The sequence below is a fragment of the Macaca mulatta genome, chromosome 1 (genome assembly GCF_049350105.2).
Source record: "Macaca mulatta isolate MMU2019108-1 chromosome 1, T2T-MMU8v2.0, whole genome shotgun sequence".
Classification (NCBI taxonomy): Eukaryota; Metazoa; Chordata; class Mammalia; order Primates; family Cercopithecidae; genus Macaca; species Macaca mulatta.
The window spans coordinates 59,814,588-59,831,622 of NC_133406.1; the positions used below are offsets into that span (position 1 = coordinate 59,814,588).

Consider the following 17,035-nt stretch of genomic DNA (forward strand, 5'->3'; position numbering starts at 1 on the left):
CCATGCAAGGACAGAAAGAAAGCTCTGCCTAAGGCTGGGCCCAGTGGCTCACGCCTGTAATCCCAGCACTTTGGGAGGCCGAGGCGGGCGGATCACGAGGTCAGGAGATCGAGACTATCCTGGCTAACATGGTGAAACCACATCTCTACTAAAAATATAAAAAAATAGCCGGGCGTGGTGGCGGGTGCCAGTAGTCCCAGCTATTCGGGAGGCTAAGGCAGGAGAATGGCATGAGCCCGGGAGGTGGAGCTTGCAGTGAGCCGAGACGGCGCCACTGCACTCCAGCCTGGGCGACAGTGAGACTCCATCTCAAAAAAAAAAAAAAAGAAAAAGAAAGAAAGAAGGCTCTGCCTAATAGCCAGACACTGAGTCTGCAAGGGTCTCGATCCCAGACTTCCCAGCCTCCAGAACTGTGAGCAATACATTTCTTTTTTCCTTTTTCTTTTTTTTTTTTTTTGAGACGGAGTCTTGTTCTGTGGTCCAGGCTGGAGTACAGTGGCATGATCTCAGCTCACTCCACCCTCCACCTCCAGGGTTCAAGCAATTCTTCTGCCTCAGCCTCCTGAGTAGCTGACTACAGGTGTGTGCCACCACACCCAGCAAATATTTTGTCTTTATTAGAGACAGGGTTTCACTGTACTAGCCAGGATGGCCTTGATCTCCTGACCTCGTGATCCACCTGCCTCAGCCTCCCAAAGGGCTGGGATTACAGGCATGAGCACCGCGCCAGGCCAGCAATACATTTCTGTTGTTTAGAAGCCACACAGTTTACGGTAGTGGGAATTGTTACAGCTGCCTGAGTAGACTATGAGAGTCCACCCTGTCTCACTTCCTAAATTGACTTTGGTTTCACCTTATTTTATGTCCTTGGAAGTGCTAGAAAAGTGCATATCCCAAGGGCAAAGATTTGCAGCCTGCCTGTCCCTGGTCTGCAGTCTTTCTTCTTACAAAGAAGCCCCAGAGGGCCTAGAAGAAGATGGAAAGAAGGAATGAGTCAGTCATCCAAGAAGTCTTTATTTTCCCACTTGGTTACTGTTTTGGAGCTTGTGCCCTCTGAGCTCTGAGATGGGGTTGGGGGGGCAGTGCCAGGGAAGGCCTGTGGGGCTGTGCAGTTGCTTCCCTCTGGGCTGGCTCTGAGCCCAGGGCAGGATCAGGCACTTGAGAGCCCCCCACCGAGCCTCATTGGCATAGACAGTTGTGCCTCTCACAGGGCTCAGGGGAGGTGGAGGTGTGGGCAAGTCCATCCCCAGGGCTGTAAGGAAGGAGCAGCTCCTCCACAAGGCCAAGCAGAAGCATTAGGGAAATCATCCTCAGTTTTAGCACTGTGTGTTCTTTAGGAGAGAAGTCCTGAGTGAGGAGGCCCAGCTGTTCTCCAGATCCAGCTCCTCGGGGGTTTCCACAGAGAACTGGTATCAAGGCAGCTCTCAGGGGCAGCATGCCCGGTGATGCGGCATCTTACCTTCATCCCCATCTCAGAATAGGCAGCCTGTCTCAGATTCAAGAAGGACGAATCCTGAGGTGTGGCGTTCAGTCCTTAGTTAGACCTCAGGTCCCCTGGAAATTGTGTTGATGCTGAGATGGATGAGGGGCGCTCGTTCTCTGGGGTAGACAGTGAGGAGTCCAGTTTCAGCCGAGCCTCCATGTCTGCATGGATGGTTATGACCCTGATTGTTTTTGGAAACAGCCAAGCTCTCTAGGTGTACTCAGCAAATGCGGAGTATAGAGGGTCATGGCGGGGTTGGTTATCTAAAATCAGACTGAGCACTTTGCCTCCTCTTCTCCCCTTGCCTCTTTCTTTTGTCTTCCTGCATACCCAGGGTATTATTTAAGCCATGGAAGCAAAACAGAGACTGCTCAGCCTCCCTAACAGTAGTTGGTGGGAGTGGCCAGCAACCATGGAGGCAGGAGCAGCCCCTCTTTGCCTCTGAGTAGTCCCCACATGTTCCCTCTTCCTGAGATTTCAACTGCCAGGCCCGGTCACCTCTGTAGCCTACTCTTAGGACACATAAGTGGAGGCGAGGGTAACCAGAGTCCTTGTTCTTTCTTTGGATTGGAGTTGTCCAGCCCTTCCGATGTCTGGTCAGGGAGCAGAGTCACTGCTAAGATGTTGAGACTTGGAGATCAGGACCAGACTTTTCCCCATTCTTGCATCTGGCCTGTGCTTGGGCAGGGCCTCGGGTGAAGGATGGTCTTGGAATCACCCTTTTGTCAGCCCCAGGAAGGAGTGACTGGAGTGGCTTCTAGAAACTTCTCTCATTGCTTTTCCCTCATGGCAGCTAAGCACTTAATGTTCACGTTATAGAAGAGGAAACTGAAGCTCACAAAGAGGGTCTTAGAGAAGACCAGGACACCTGGGCTTCTTTCTTTGTCTGTCATAAATTGCCAGCTCCTGTCTTTAAGTTCAGAGAGACATTGGAGGTTCCCCTTACGTCCATCTGGGGCCAACAGAGGAAGCAGAGGAGTGGCCAGTGGTGAAGACCTGGAGTCCAGCCCCTTGTCCTTACTGATGCTGCTTCCTGTGACTGCAAGCACCACTAAGGAGCACACCCACCCAAGGGGTACCCCAGATCACTCGGCCCACTTTCCCCAGACCCACCTTCCCAGGCTTGAGGGAGGTGGGTGCCTGGGCTGTTGGAGGGTGGCAGGGGTCAGGGGCTGGGTTCCTCTGGAAGCTGGCCTGCATACAGGGCCAAAGTGTGGTGCAGGAACTGGTACTGCTCTGCCGTCTGGATCATCCCCCCTCTGCAAGGAGAAACACACAGACCATGAGTAAAGGAGGGTCAGGGTGCTGGCTGAATGGCTCCAGTCAAACATTCTTGCGGTCCTACTGGAAAAGTCCTGACTTTCTCAAAGAACATGCCAACTCCTTTGCCTGTGTTAATCTTTTCTTTTTCTTTTTTTCTTTTTTTTTATGAGACAGTCTCACTCTGATACCCAGGCTGGAGAGTTGTGGTATGATCTTGGCTCACTGCAGCCTCTGCCTCCTGGGTTCAAGTGGTTCTCCTGCCTCAATCTCCTGAGTAGCTAGGACTGTAGGTGCCTGCCACCATGCCCAGCTAATTTTTGTATTTTTAGTAGAAACAGGGTTTCACCATGTTGCCCAGGGTGGTCTTGAACTCCCGACCTCAAGTGATTGGCCCATCTTGGCCTTCCAAAGTGCTAGGATTACAGATATGAGCCACCATGCCCCGCCACCTATATTCATCTTTTCTACTTGCTACTCCTCCTTGCTGACCCTCAGATTTACTGTGAGAGGAGTCCTCTGCCCCTTACACGTGCTGAGGGGTGATGCCCCGTGTTGACGCTTGGTCTTCCTTGATTCACTCAGCTCCTGGGACAAAACCAGACCTCTGAAGCCTTGAGTCGGGCCAGGAATACTCCTGAGCCTCAAGTTTCCTTCTTTCTAATAATCTTAAAAGTAAAAATAATGATTCCATACATTTGTATAATAGTTTCCATTTCCAAAACACTTTCATATAAGTTAACTCATTTCTTACAACAGTTTTCTGGGGGAAGGAGCCATTATCTCTCTCTAGATAAAGAAGTGGGGGCTGGGCACAGTGACTTAAGCCTGTAATCCCAGTACTTTGTGAAGCCAAGGGGGCATTGTTGAGCCCAGGAGATCGAGACTAGTCTGGGCAACATAGTGAGACCCCATCTCTATTATTACAAAAAGAAGAAAGAAAGGAAAAAAAAAGAAATGGGAGCTCAGAGAAATCTAGTGACATCTCAGTGAGACAAAAGTTGGAATCTGAACACTGGCTCTGCCTCAACCCAGTGAGCTTCTTTGCACTACTTGTTGCCTCATATCATGTTTAATTCCAGGGCTCCAAGCCAACTTTCCAGATAGATATTCTTTTTTTTTTTTTTTTTTTTTTTTTTGAGACAGAGTCTTGCTGTGTCACCCAGGCTGGAGTGCAATGGCACAATCTTGGCTCACTGCAACTTCCACCTCCTGGGTTCAAGCAACTGTCCTGCCTTAGCCTCCTGAGTAGCTGGGATTACAAGGGCCCGCACCAGGTCCAGCTAATTTTTGTATTTTTAGTAGAGACAGGGTTTCACCATGTTGGCGAGGCTGGTCTCGAACTCGTGACCTCAGGTGATCCACCCACCTCAGCCTGCCAATGTGCTGGGATTACAGGTGTGAGCCACCGCGCCCGGCCATCCAGATAGATATTTTTTGCTGGTTGTTAGTTGCAAAATAAACAGCTCTAAGCAGAAAGGGTTTCTTCCTTTCTTGCAGGAGTGCTTGATGGTGATGGGCCTATCAGGGCTCTGGGGCCCAGAGGCACTGATGCCCCCCATTAACGTTGTTGGCCTTGTTTACACCCACAGACCCACCTGTCTAGCCGCAGTTGGCACACAATGCCCAGAATGTCCACTTCCCCTCGGGCCTTCAGCTGTTGACAGCCAATTCGCGTGGCGATGAAGCAGCCTGTCCGGCCAATCCCTGCACTGAAGATAGCCAGGGAGGGGACAGGGAGGTCATGGGAGACAAGGGAATCTAAGAGCCAGGCCCCAAACCATGGAGAAAGAAATGGGACCTGCAGGTGCTGTATTTTGGGGATAGGACTCTGGAGATGGGGGCAGGTAGAGTACTTCGGATTCCAGTCCCCTTGGGGACCCTGCTGGAGGCAGGTTATAACTGGCACGGGAGGAGTTTACATTTCTTACCAGCCTCACTGTAAGCCTGTTGCAGGCCACCTTCTGGTCCCTGTGGACGTTTTGATGATCTCCACTCTGCTGAGCATCTACAGCAGTTTCCAACAGACAGTTCCCCACTTGTGGGCGTGCTGACCCTTGAGCCCTCCTTATCTAACCTTGACTTCCTCTCAGCTCAGACTCATCTTCCACGCAGCCCATGCCCGGCCCCTCTGTTTCCCACCTTGGCGCCCTCCCACAGTCTTCTCTCCGCTCTGCTCTGCTTGCTCCATCGTGCCCTCTGTTTATTTCAAAACTCCCCAGGCCTCCTGTTCCTCTTGCGTGAGCCTCTAATGACCTCCCTGCACATGTCCCACTGCTACCTGTGGGTGGGCTGGGAAGGCCCTGTGTCATGCTTTTTGCCTCTGTGCTCTGTTTTATTTAGGATATGCACTCCCAAATGATCTCTTTCTTTAGTCTTATCCCCTACGATACCCTCTCACTCCAGCCCAATCCATTTTTCACTCTATAGCCAAAGTGTTATTTTACAACCAAGTGTCTTAGCCAGTCCTACAAGGCCCCTCATCATCTGACCTTCACTGGCCTTCCAAACCCATCTCTCATCATTACCCCACACATAACCTCTGGGCCCAACCTGTAACCCTGCTCCCAGCAGTGTATCCATTTTCACATTTCTTCTCTGGGCCTTAGTTAGCATATGCTGTTCCACCTGCCTGGAATGTGTTCCCTTCCCTCTCTTCGCTTGGCTAATTCACCGTTCAGGTCTTAGCTTGGCTTAGATGGCCTTTCTCTTGGAAAACCTTCTCTGGTCAAAGTCTGGCTTAGGAGACTTGGTTCTATGCTCCCCATCATATCCCCATCACAGCTCTCATCACATTGTGTGATATTTAATAGTTTGTTTGTTTTTTTTTTTTTAAGACAGAGTTTTGCTCTTGTTGCCCAGGCTGGAATGCAATGGTGTGATCTCAGCTCACCGCAACCTCCACCTCCCAGGTTCAAGTGATTCTCTTGCCTCAGCCTCCCAAGTAACTGGAATTACAGGCATGCACCACCATGGCCAGCTAATTTTGTACTTTTAGTAGAGACAGGGTTTCTCCATGTTGGTCAGGCTGGTATCGAACTCCCGACCTCAGGTGATCCGCCTGCCTTGGCCTCCCAAAGTGCTGGGATTACAGGCCCGGCCGGTATTTAATTGTTTAATCTGCCTTCTTTGTTTGTTTTTGTTAGTTTGTTTGTTTGAGATGGAGTCTTGCTCTGTTGCCCAGGCTGGAGTGCAGTGGTGCAGTCTCAGCTCACTGCAACTTCCACTTCCCAGGTTCAAGCAATTCTCCTGCCTCAGCCTCCCACGTAGCTGGGATTACATGCACGTGCTACTTTTTGTATTTTTAGTAGAGATGGGGTTTCACCATGTTGGCCAGGCTGGTCTCGAACTCCTGACCTCAGGTGATCCTCCCGCCTCAGCCTCCAAAAGTGCTGGGATTAGAGGCATGAGCCACTGTGCCTGGCCTAATCTGCCTTCTTTCTCACCAGACTGTAAACCCGTCTGGGAAGAAACCAAACTGCTTTGTTCACAGCTGTCTCTTTAGCATCTAACACTGTGCCTGACAATAATAAGTTTTCTTTTTTTGAGATGGAGTCTTGCTCTGTCACCCTGGCTGGAGTGCAGTGGTATGATCTCAGCTCACTGCAACATCTGCCTCCAGTGTTTGTGCAATTCTTCTGCCTCAGTCTCCCAAGAAGCTGGAATTATAAGCATGTGCTACCACACCCAGCTAGTTTTTGTATTTTTTAGTAGAGACAGGTTTTCACCATGTTGGCCAGGCTGGTCTCAAACTCCTGACCTCAAGTGATCTGCCCATCTCGGCCTCCCAAAGTGCTGGGATTACAGGTGTGAACCACTGTGCCCGGCCAATAATAGGGTTTTCAATACATATTTGTTGAATGAGTAAATGAGTTCCCCAACAGTTGGAATCCTGTTTATGTCCTCCTGCAGCTGACTGGGACCTTCCTGATATTCTGTCCCCTCTGTGGATGGGGCCTGGGTGTCCAGCCCAGATGTCTGGGTTCTGCATGAAGGAGGTGAAAAGAACAGAGCCCTTGCTGAATGGCCTTGTGAGTCATGTCCAAGTAAGGACTAGGCTTGCCTGATGCTCTTCTGCTCAGACCCTTCCCCAGGAGAGACCCAGGGGGCAGGGGAGGGGAGCGCAGTCCACAGGCTGCAGTGAAAGGAGGACCACGCACCTGCAGTGGACTACAATGGGCCCGGGGCGGGCAGCTGTTTCCGGGCTCTCCTCCACCTCTGCCACTAGGCGCAGCAGGGGCCCAGCTGATTCTGGTGTCTGGTGGTCGGGCCAGGCTGAGAAGAGGATGTGCTTTACTGACCGGCACTCTTCCCGGTACTGGGTTGGAGACAAGGCATGAGAACCAAGGTCAGGGTGGAGGGCACTGTCTGCCTTTTTCTCTGGTGACTGAGGAGGGCAAGGGCTGGAATTACCCTGTGGGGGGTCATCTACTCAAAGCAAGCTAGGTTGCAATTTTCATGTTCATCATTCTCCACCGCTTCCCCCTCCAAAATGCTGGGAAGGAGCATTGTCCTGGGAGAGGGGAGACACCGAAATTCAAGTCCTGGCTCTGCTTCCCATAAGCACATGACTTTGGGCAAGTCCCTTGATCTCATTTTCTTCACCTGGAAAATGGGGACAGTGATATCTTACTGGTTTACTTGCTAGGATATTTGGAGGAGAATGAGTTGATAGAGGAATGCTTTCAAAAATATAAAACACCGTAAAATAATAGAAGGCATTTAAAAAGCCCTTATGTACATGTTATTCCACATCTCTTTCTTTCTTTTTTTTTTTTGCTTGTTTTTTTGAGACACACAGTCTCACTCCATCACCCAGGCTGGAGTGCAGTGGCACAATCTTGGCTCACTACAACCTCTGCCTCCTGGGTTCAAGTGATTCTCCTGTCTTAGCCTCCCAAGTAGCTATAATTTTTAGTAGAGACGAGGTTTTACCATGTTGGCCAGGCTGGTCTGGAACTCCTGACCTCAGGAGGACTCCACTCGCGTCAGCCTCCCAAAGTGCTGGGATTGCAGGCAGAGCTGCCACACCTGGCCTTCCACATCTCCTTTAACCTCCTCTCCTTCCCTTGGCCCGGCTCCTGGATCCTGCCTATCCTCGCCTGACCATTCACACAGACAGGTGGGTACTTCTTGGTAGTCCTATTCGGCTTTTTGGCTCTGCCCTATTAGACTAGAGGCTGAGGACAGTGCTCAAGTTTCTCTTTCTTCTATAGATGTGGATTTAAGATGGTTTAGATGAGCAAACCCTTGGCTCCTAGTGAAGAGCCGGCCTGAGTTCCAGAGATGCTGTGGGCAGCCCAACCTCCCACTGGGCCTGGCCCCTGGGGTGGTACCTGGATGGTGAGCTGCCGCACAGTGTATTCTGGGCACTCTTTCATGTCCTGGATGCGAATCTGGAAGGGTCCATAGGTTTCCTCTTCTGTGGGCCAGTAGTGGACACATTTCTAGGAGGGAGGAAGCTGGGAGTCAGAAGAGGGTCAGCTGGAGCAGGTGACAGGGCAGCAAAGAGGGGCCGGTATCTCCTCCCCATTTTCCACCCCTACTGGATGGAAGGTCAGCAACAGGGAGCCTGGCTCTTCTGAGCTTGACACCTGCAAGCAGAGTGCTCACTCTATCCTATATTTCGGCCATGGACAGCCTCCCAGGGGTATATCTCAGGGAATTTTCTGAGAGGTATGAGCTGGGGCTGGCTCCCAGGGAAACCTCTGGTCCTGAGCTGCCCTTTGTAGGGAGTAGGGGGTGGGGTGGGCATAACACTTTCTGGGTTCATCATGAACGTGGCTCTGCCTCCTACCTCCTTGCCCTCTCGGAGCTGAGTGAGCATGACAATGAGGGACACTTCCTCTTGCCACACCATCTCCCAGAAGTCCGACACAGTGTTGGGCATGGGGCCCTGGGTGGCAATGTAGACCTTCTCCTTCCCATCATAGCCCTGGAAGGTGGAAGCACAGGGGAAGGGGTGGGGAGCAGTGAGAGCAGAACTCTGGGGTGATCCTGGATGCCTCAGGTGTTGGGGTCAGCCTGAAGCTGTGAACTACAGGTATAGACACACACGTGCATGAACACGCACACTCAGAAGCCACACGGTGGAAAGGATATGGGTTCTGGAGTGAGGATCAGATCCCTGTTCTGCTGTTTCCTGGCTGTGCCACTATAGGCCAGTTACCTAGCCTCCGTAAGCCTCAGTTGTATCATCTGTAAATTGGGCATAATAATATCTATCTTGTAGGAATATAGAGTGGATTAAATTCAGTAAAATATATTGAGTCAATATAGCAAGTGCTCTATAAATGTTTATTCTCTTCCTCCCCTGCTGCTTTCTTCTAGCACAAAATACCTAAACAGTGTTTAATATTTGTTCAGTGACCGTTTCACACTTACATGTTACTTTTCTATAAAAGTAGTAGCAAAATGTAGCACAGTCTCCCTAACCTGATTTTCTCACCTTCAGGACCCTCAGCTTCCTGCTCCTCAAGATGATGGTGGAATCAGGACTGCAGTTGATCTGGTATTGGCCGACAAATGGAAGATCGTGTTTCCCCATAGCTTCCCTAGCTAAGAGCTTTTCGCCTCCCTGCGCCCCTGACTGATGTCTTACCACACTGAGTCACTAGAGAGCGCTGCTTTTACATCGCCTTAGGGTCCACAGCAGCGAGAAGCTGTCGAGGAGCATCCACCTGGCCTGGAGCTTCCTATAGCTTGACATCAATCAACCGTCTTCACATAAGAGGGGCTACTTGAGGGTCAGTTAAGGTAAGTTGTGGGGGAGGTCCCATTACTGCTGGCATCACCCATGCAGTTCTCGGGAGCTGCGACCTCTCAAGGAGCTGGAGATTGGGTTCAACAACACTAACTTCCTGCTAAGTTTAGAGGGTGGCATGGGAGGGCTGATAGTGGAGGTTAGGGAGACTCGGTGGTCTCTCCAGATATTTTTCAACATCTGCTCCGTTTTTTAGGTTGGTGCCTTAGGGCGCGTTCAGTGCCAGCCCAGCTTGGTAGGGCTATGACAGCAGTGAGCTGGAGCAGGAAATGCAGGCACCTGATCCGCCAGTCACAGCTGGAAGATATTCTCAGATGTCTGAGAATTCCCCCATTCCCCACCCACCACTGCAGCCAGGCCACTCACTCGGATGTAGTTGGCATTGATGTAATCTCCGTCCTCCTGGCTCTGTGCCCGGCCTAGACAGACACGGCTCTGGGGATCTAGGAAATAAAAATCAGCAGAGGTCAGAGGTCAGAAGGTGACCAACTAACACAGACTCCAGCAGGATCAGAAAGAAGAGAGTTCCTGTGCTCATCACAGTCCCAGCACCTTGTGTACAGCAGGTGGCCTTATCCCCACTGAAGTTGTTGTTGTTGTTGTTGTTGTTGTTTTTAGAGACAGGGTCTCACTCTGTTGCCTAGGCTGGAGTGCAGTGGTGTGATCACAGCTCACTGTAACCTCTAACTCCTGGGCTCAAGTGATACTTCTGTCTCAGCCTTCCACATAGCTGGGACTACAGGCACATGCCACACCACACCTGGCTTATTTATTTATTTATGTTTTTGGTAGAGACAGGGTTTCACTTTGTTGCCCAAGCTGGTCGTGAATTTCTAGCTTCAAGCAATTCTCCCACCTCAATCTCCCAAAGTGCTGAGATTACAGGTGTGAGCCACCATGTCTGGCCCCTATGAAGAATTTTATACGCAGACGGTAGGGAGCTATATAATGTTTTTGAGCAGGACAGTGACATGATCAAAGCAATAGTTTGGGAAGGTTAACTGAGTGGTGCTATATAGGATGGACTAGAGAAGAAAGGGAACGGAACAGCAGAGACCAAATGGGAAGATATAATATCAGATATAATATTCTAATATATATAGAATTCTATCCTTGAGATCAGTACAGGTTTAGAATAAGATTATGCCAGTAGGAATGGAAAAAGAGATGTAGAGGAAGAAGAATTTGTTTTCTAATGGTGAATATGGGATTCAGATGAGCAACTTGCTGGATATCACACAGCCGTGAAGTGGAACTAGGACTCAGATTCCACTCAGCCATGAGGCATTTGGCCTCTGCCTCTAAGGGGGAAGGATTTCTCTAAATGAAACCCAAACATGGATGAAGAAGCTGGCTTGTGAGGAAAGGAGAAGAGACTCTTGCTCTGCTCATGCCAGCCTGGTCATGGACAGAGGATACCCTGGGGACCAGGGGAATCTCAGGCAAAGGAATTGTTCCCTTTTCTGGTGGCTGCAGGGCTGATTAGAATTAGGCCAAGAACAGGGGTACTCCTCCCCCTGGCCTGGAATAGCGCTAATAGCCCCTTGATCCGCCCATTCAGGCAGAGAGCACTCCAGGAGGGTTAGCAGGAGACAGGGCCCATGTGCTCACTGAGCTAAAGCCTCAAGCTGGGAGTAGCTTCCCTATAGGGAGAGCAGGGGAGGGAGGGAGAGGCTCCGGGGCCTCGTGCCTGCCTCTGAAAAATGGAAGGTGCTTGTCCTGGGTCTGTCAGCTTGCAGGGTCACCCCCTCCTAGCTGAGTGTCCTCCATCCCCCCCGCCACTGCTCTCTTGCTGGCCGTTGCCCTGTCTCCATCTGACTTTTTCAAAGCCCTCTCTCTGGGAGCCCTCCTGGTGGTGCTTCCTCCACCACAAGCCTTGGCTGGGCACTTCCCAAGCGAGAGGAAGACAAGGAAAAGGGCTTCGTGCAAGTAGCTAAGCTGAATATCTTAGGTAACATATTCAACTTATCTGTGCCTTAATTTCCTTATTTGTAAAATGGTCATCATAATATCACAGTACAAATTTCATGGGATTGTTGTGAGAAATGAGTGAATATACAAGATTGAGACTGGACGCAGTGGCTCACGCAGTGCTAATCCTAGCACTTTGGGAGGCCGACGCGGGCGGATCACCTGATGTCGGGAGTTCAAGACCAGCCTGACCAACATGGAGAAACCCCATCTCTACTAAAAATACAAAATCAGCCGGGTGTGGAGGCGCATGCCTGTAGTCCCAGCTACTTGGGAGGCTGAGGCAGGAGAATCGCTCGAACCTGGGAGGCGGAGGTTGCAGTGAGCTGAGATTGCGCCATTGCACTCCAGCCTGGGCAACAGGAGCGAAAACTCCGTCTTTTTAAAAAAAAAAAGGTTTGAGAGCAGGGCCTGGCCCAAGGTACATATCTGCAAACATTATTATTGCTGCTGTTGTGATTCTTGCTGCTTCTTCCCCCTTTCTCTGCTGAGAGAAGATGTGCCAAGCAAGGTTGTCCTTCCCTGGCTGAAACTGTGTACTTTGTCCTGTGAAGTTCTCTAGCCCCAGGGACTGTACCCAACTCCCTCCATCCCAGCTGCAGTTCTTACTTGGCAAGATGGTCTTGTATCGGTCCTTGGAGGCGTGGCCAGGGATGTCCAGGTCTTCGGGGCTGACAAAGTTTGAAGGGATCTTCTGGCAGGGGGAGGAAATGGGTGAGCAGCTGACTCCTAGCCTCCTTTTCTCTCCCTTCTACCTTTTTCTAGAACAGCTGGACTCTGGCCATTCCTTCTCGACATTAGTATGTAGGCCTAGATGGGGTGGGGGCAGAAGGGGAAGCCTGGGGGCAGCCCCCTCCCTCAGCCCTGACGTTCTCTTTCCTAAGGGGCCCAAAGAGGAGACATGCCCACGGTGCCCGTGAGAGAATGGTTCCAGCTGGCTGCCTCTGATACAGAGGGCAGAGTGATTCGGAGGGGACCCCAATTTCTTACCAAGAATTCTTCTTCCAGCTGCTTGGGGCTGGGTGGCTGGTGCTGAAGGGCCCAGCGGGTAAGAGGGTGTCCAGCAGTGCGCAGGAAATGTAGGGTGACCTCCCGGGGTGTGTTCACGGAGCAGATGGGTTCTACGGCCCCCAGCGACCGAACGTCCAACATCAGAGCCACATTGGAGCCCCGCCTGCAGGTATAGCCCCCCACTGCCTAGTGAGCACCCAATCATATTTGCTTTCCTTTTCTTTTTATCTTTTCTTTTAGACATAGGGTCTCTCTCTGTTGCCCAGGCTGGAGATAGGGTCTCTCTCTGTTGCCCAGGCTGGAGTGTGATGGCACAATTGTGGCTCACAGCAGCCTCAAACTCCTGGGCTGAAGCGATCCTCCCACCTCAGCTTCCAGAGTAGCTGGGACCACAGGCATATGCTACCACACCTGGCTAATTTAAATTTTTTTTTTTTTTTTTTGGAGAGACAGGGTCTTGCTCTGTTGCTCAGGCTGGTTTTGAACTCAAGTGATCCTCCTGCCTTGGCTTCCCAAAGTGCTGGGATTATAGGCATGAGCCACTGTACCTGACCATATTTGCTTTTCTTACAAGTATTACTGTTATGAGGCACCTCTGAGGGGGCCGCTCTTTGTCTTTCCTTTAACCTGGAGGCCCAGTAAATTTAGGGTTCGGGCCCCTGCTGTATGCCCTCCTTTTTTTTTGAGAGAGAGGAGGTCTCACTATATTGCCTAGGCTGGTCTCTAATTCCTAGACTCAAGAGATCCTCTCACCTCAGCCTCCCAAAGTGCTGGGATTTGGGGCATGAGCTACCATGCCCGGCTCAGCCCTCTCCCTTTGTCAGCCAGAACAGGGCAGCCTTGAACTCAACTGCTTCTTCCAGCCGCCTGCCTCTTCCCACTCCCAGCCAGGCCCTGTGGCTCTGACATGCATCCAGCACCAAGAAAGCTGCTGGCCTTGCCTGGAATTTAGGGAGCAGGCTCAGGGTTGATATGAAACTCTGTGCTCCAGACATGCAAAAGACATGCAAATGAGCACTACTGGTTTCCTTTCCAAATAGGAGTCAACACCTGAGGGCCCTCTGGACCCTGCTGTCAGAGCTGGAGGAGCAGATGGAGGGAAGGGAGGAGCGGAATGGGGACGCAGGGCGGGGAAGACCCCTCTCCCAGGGAAGATCTCACCTCTCCTGGAGCCGTACATGCTTCTTGGCTGGCGTTTTGGCAGGCGGAGGCTGGGTCATGGCTGCCCCCAAAGACAAGGTCAGCGGCTGTGCTCTGGAGCGCCCCCCACAGGCCTGGACCATGCTGGGGTGGGGTGCTAGGCCCAGGGGAGGCTCATTCAGCCATGAGGTCTGCCTGAAAGACAGGGTCCTCCGCTGCTGTTCTCTGGCCTGCTGATTGGCCAGAAGGAGGCTCCCACGCTAGGCCGGCTTTGCGCTCTTGTTTTCACTGGGTCGTCTTCTGTTTCCCAAGAGGTAGCCTCATTTTCACTAAGGGAAGGACAGGATCTATTTGGCGGGACCCAGGACACAAGGCAGTCTGGGGTCAGAGTAACGGCAAGATAAAGGGTAGAGATTGTGGATGAAGATAGGAAAGAATCCAGAAGGAGGAAAAGAGAGAGGGGAGAGAGACCACACACCAGAGTACACAGGGCTCTGAGCGGGTCCAAGTGGGAGAAGGCAAGGGAGGAAACAGAAAACATGTGTTCTCTAGGACAGAAGGGAGAAAGCGTGCAGAAGCCATCTCTGAGCTAACCAGTGGGCCTTCTCCTGAACAGAGAATGGAGGCCTCCAGCAGTGTTGGAGCTGATTGGGCAGCCAGGCAGGCGGGCTCCTGGACCCCAGCAGGGTCCTCTCCTAACTGCTGCTGTTCCACTCCCAAGTCCATTTCTGGCTTCTGGGGTCTCTGTCCAGGGAGGTAGGCTGGAGGTGTTTCCTTCCTCCTCCTGCCCATCCCCCCGTCTCCCGCCTCTGTAACCGTCACAGGAAATGGCCTCACCAAGCCCTTGAGCGACAGCGCATGGTGAGGCGACAGCTGGGGGCAAGACAGGGGGCATGGAGGTGATGGGACCATCTCCTCTTGGGGGCAGTCCCTATCTCCCAGAGCCAGGGTCACAGTGGGCGAGGTGGCGGGGCTGTTGAGTCACCAAGGCGGCAGGGATGGAGGTGAGGGGACAGAGTGGGCCCGGCACAGGTGTGGGTGGTAGAGCAACGGTCTCTGGCAGCAGAAAGGGTCCCTTCAGCCTTTGCTCTCCTTGCAGCTCCCTGTGGTTTCCCTGCTCACCCCCATCTTGGGGACACCAGGTCTGTGAGCACCCATTCCCCAGCCAGGCATTGGAGCGCCCCACTCGCCCTCCTGCACTCCCTCCTGAGATGCCCTCTTATATCCCCGGAGTTCGCACCCCCCAGGGCCACAGGACTCCCAGTCCCCGCTTCAGATACTTACTGAAGCAGCTGTGGCCCCCAGGCTGCCTCTTGCCAGCTGTCTGTCTGTCTGTCGGTCTGTCTTTGAGGGCTGAGAAGGCTCCAGGAAGCCAGCTTCCTCCCTCCGCCCCTCCTTGCTGCCACCCACGCACACCCCAGCTGCATTCTGCCCTCCTGTGCCTGCTGCCGCTGCCACCAGGGGTCGGCTGCCTCCCGCCTGTGCCCTTCTGGGGCCCAAGGCCCTGTTCCCTGGGAATGGGTGAGGGGCCAGGCCTTCCCGACCATCCTGCTTTCCCCAGCTTCCAGACCCTCTCCCCTCCTGCTGTGTTTCTCCTCTGGGTCTTTGTCACATCCAGCCACTGCCTACTTGCTGGGCACAGCTCGCCTGACCCCCAGCTCTGTGCTGTCCCACAAAGAACCCAAGGCTCTCCTGCTCAACCTGACCTTGGCCGGAGGCTTATTTCTGCTTCTCTGCTTCTGCCTCACAGTCCTCTCCCTCAAAGCCCTTGCTGCTTCAAGCCTTGGGAATTCATGGCCAAGCACAGACCACATCTTCCCAGAGCAGATGTGGCACAGACTTGGGGTGGGGAAAAAGAGGAGGCAAGAATCCATGCCTCACAATGTGAAGGAAAGGCCTGGGGCCAGGCCAAAAAGGTCGTCTCCACGCCCTGTGCCACGGCCCAGCTCTCCACAGCCCGCGGCCTGAATGTAGGCCAGCCCAGCAGGAAACAGATAGCAGAGTCCACTTGTGGGAGGGAGTCTGAGGGGCTTCCCCTGGGCCCCCAGCCCCCTGCAGGCCTCCTCCCAGAACCCTGACATCTACTTAGAAGACTTACAGACAGTGGAGAGTCTCTGGCCCTCACACCAGGGGACTCCCATGTCCTCTTCGCTGCTGGGGTGCCTGGATGCCTGGGACCTGAAGGGTGGCCCCCAAGTCCAAGACTCCTCTGCCCACTGCCCCTGCCTGGCCTTGGCAGGCTCCTTGCGGGCCAGCAGCCCAGCCGATTCATGCTTGCTGCAGGCCTCCTTTTACCTTGTAACATTTCAAACGCCCTTCCCTTCCCGGCCCCCAACACGCGCAATCCACGTCCTCTTTCTTCCTCCCACTTCCCTGATTCAGCTGTCAAATGGTGACAGCAAAAAATAAATGAGGTACCCTAGACACAGGGGGTAGGCATGCCGGAGGGGGTGGTCGGGAGGGGGCTGGCCTTCTGCTGGCCCCTTGGGGAGGAGGGTTGAGATGAAGAACAAGAACGGCTCTCAGAGGCTCAGAAGGCCTCCCAGCACCCGCCCTTGCTCTGGGCAGTGGGGACAGGGGCTGGCTCTTTTTTGAGCTCCTCCATGGCCAGCTGATCCTGGCGCCTCCTTCCCTGCAGCCTGCGCTCCTCTCCAGAGTGGGTGGGTTTCCCCGAGGAGGAGGCCAATTAGGGCTGGGAAATGGGTTGGCTCCTGTGCTCAGGAGAGAGTGGAGGGGAGCAGGAACCTGGGAATCCCTAACATGCTTGCGGGCAGTGACCCGGAGACTGGCCTCTGCCTCACCCCCCACACCAGTCAGTGTTTCCACTGGTGGGTAGTGGGGGCCCTGGGGACACAGGAGGGGGCAGGTGGGGGTTGGAAAGAGGGCCCGGCTCTGGGCCTATGCTGATTGTTATCAAGAACAGGAAGCTAGGACACCACAGGGGTGGGAGGAGGAAGCGGCAAAGCCCTCCCCACACAGGTCTGCCTGGTCCCCCCAAGTTTCCAGGGTCTGAGCCCTGTTGGCTGTGAGCCTACCCTTTGCCCCCACAGACCGAGGCCTAGGGCCGTACAGTTGGAAGCTGAGCTTCACAGCAAGGAAGCTGGGAGCCAGGAGATGGGGAAGATAGTTGGGGGCAGGTGGGGTAGTGGCTGAGCATGAGGCAAGACCTCTCAAGGATCCCCCGTTCCCTCTGGCTGGGTGTGGGGACAGTCACTCCTTGGCTCCTGCCCACTCCTTCTTCTCCTGTGCTTAGAGATGCCTGGACGTCCATGGAGGTGTGTGGCCAGAGCTCATGCGGGCTGAGGGTGCCGACTGCAACCTCAGATGGGACAAAACATGCGTCGCCGCCCTGCACCACCCACTCCCCAGCCTGGCCTGGTGACTTGGGACGCCCCTTTCTGCCCTCT

At 53.1% G+C, this 17,035-nt stretch overlaps 2 protein-coding genes across 25 annotated transcripts in view; one reads left to right on the top strand and one right to left on the bottom strand.

Moving 5' to 3' along the window:
• Positions 1 to 994: 994 nt before the first annotated feature.
• Positions 995 to 16,017, bottom strand: PTPN7 (protein tyrosine phosphatase non-receptor type 7). Of its 24 annotated transcripts, none has more exons than XM_078002894.1 (10): positions 15,727 to 16,017; positions 13,650 to 13,710; positions 12,468 to 12,651; positions 12,087 to 12,168; positions 9,873 to 9,949; positions 8,541 to 8,678; positions 8,080 to 8,190; positions 6,904 to 7,061; positions 4,342 to 4,455; positions 995 to 2,742 (listed from the first exon to the last, which is right to left on the bottom strand). In XM_078002894.1, exons 1-10 carry the CDS (start codon positions 15,767 to 15,769, stop codon positions 2,649 to 2,651), a joined length of 1,062 nt encoding a protein of 353 aa, XP_077859020.1. In that variant the 5' UTR covers positions 15,770 to 16,017; the 3' UTR covers positions 995 to 2,648. The 24 variants fall into 24 exon arrangements, with proteins under 24 accessions (XP_077859020.1, XP_077859012.1, XP_028707918.2 ...); XM_078002886.1 differs by having other exon boundaries at positions 12,087 to 12,171; XM_028852085.2 differs by having other exon boundaries at positions 12,087 to 12,171; positions 13,650 to 13,819; positions 15,727 to 16,003.
• Positions 8,685 to 17,035, top strand: part of PTPRVP (protein tyrosine phosphatase receptor type V, pseudogene) — a 33,127-nt gene continuing 24,776 nt past the window's right edge. The window contains 1 exon segment of the mRNA XM_077982248.1: positions 8,685 to 9,499. The gene's annotated coding sequence lies outside the window, so the exon portion shown is untranslated.

Bases quoted from the DNA above. Each gene is read 5' to 3' on its own strand.
- PTPN7 (XM_078002780.1), bottom strand. From the start codon at position 15,175: ATGGTCGGGAAGGCCTGGCCCCTCACCCATTCCCAGGGAACAGGGCCT. The intron at 12,172-12,467 runs GTAAGAAATTGG...TCCCCCTGCCAG, and splicing joins AGCTGGAAGAAGAATTCTTG to AAGATCCCTTCAAACTTTGT. The intron at 2,743-4,341 runs GTGGGTCTGTGG...TTCTCCTTGCAG, and splicing joins TGCCAACTGCGGCTAGACAG to AGGGGGGATGATCCAGACGG.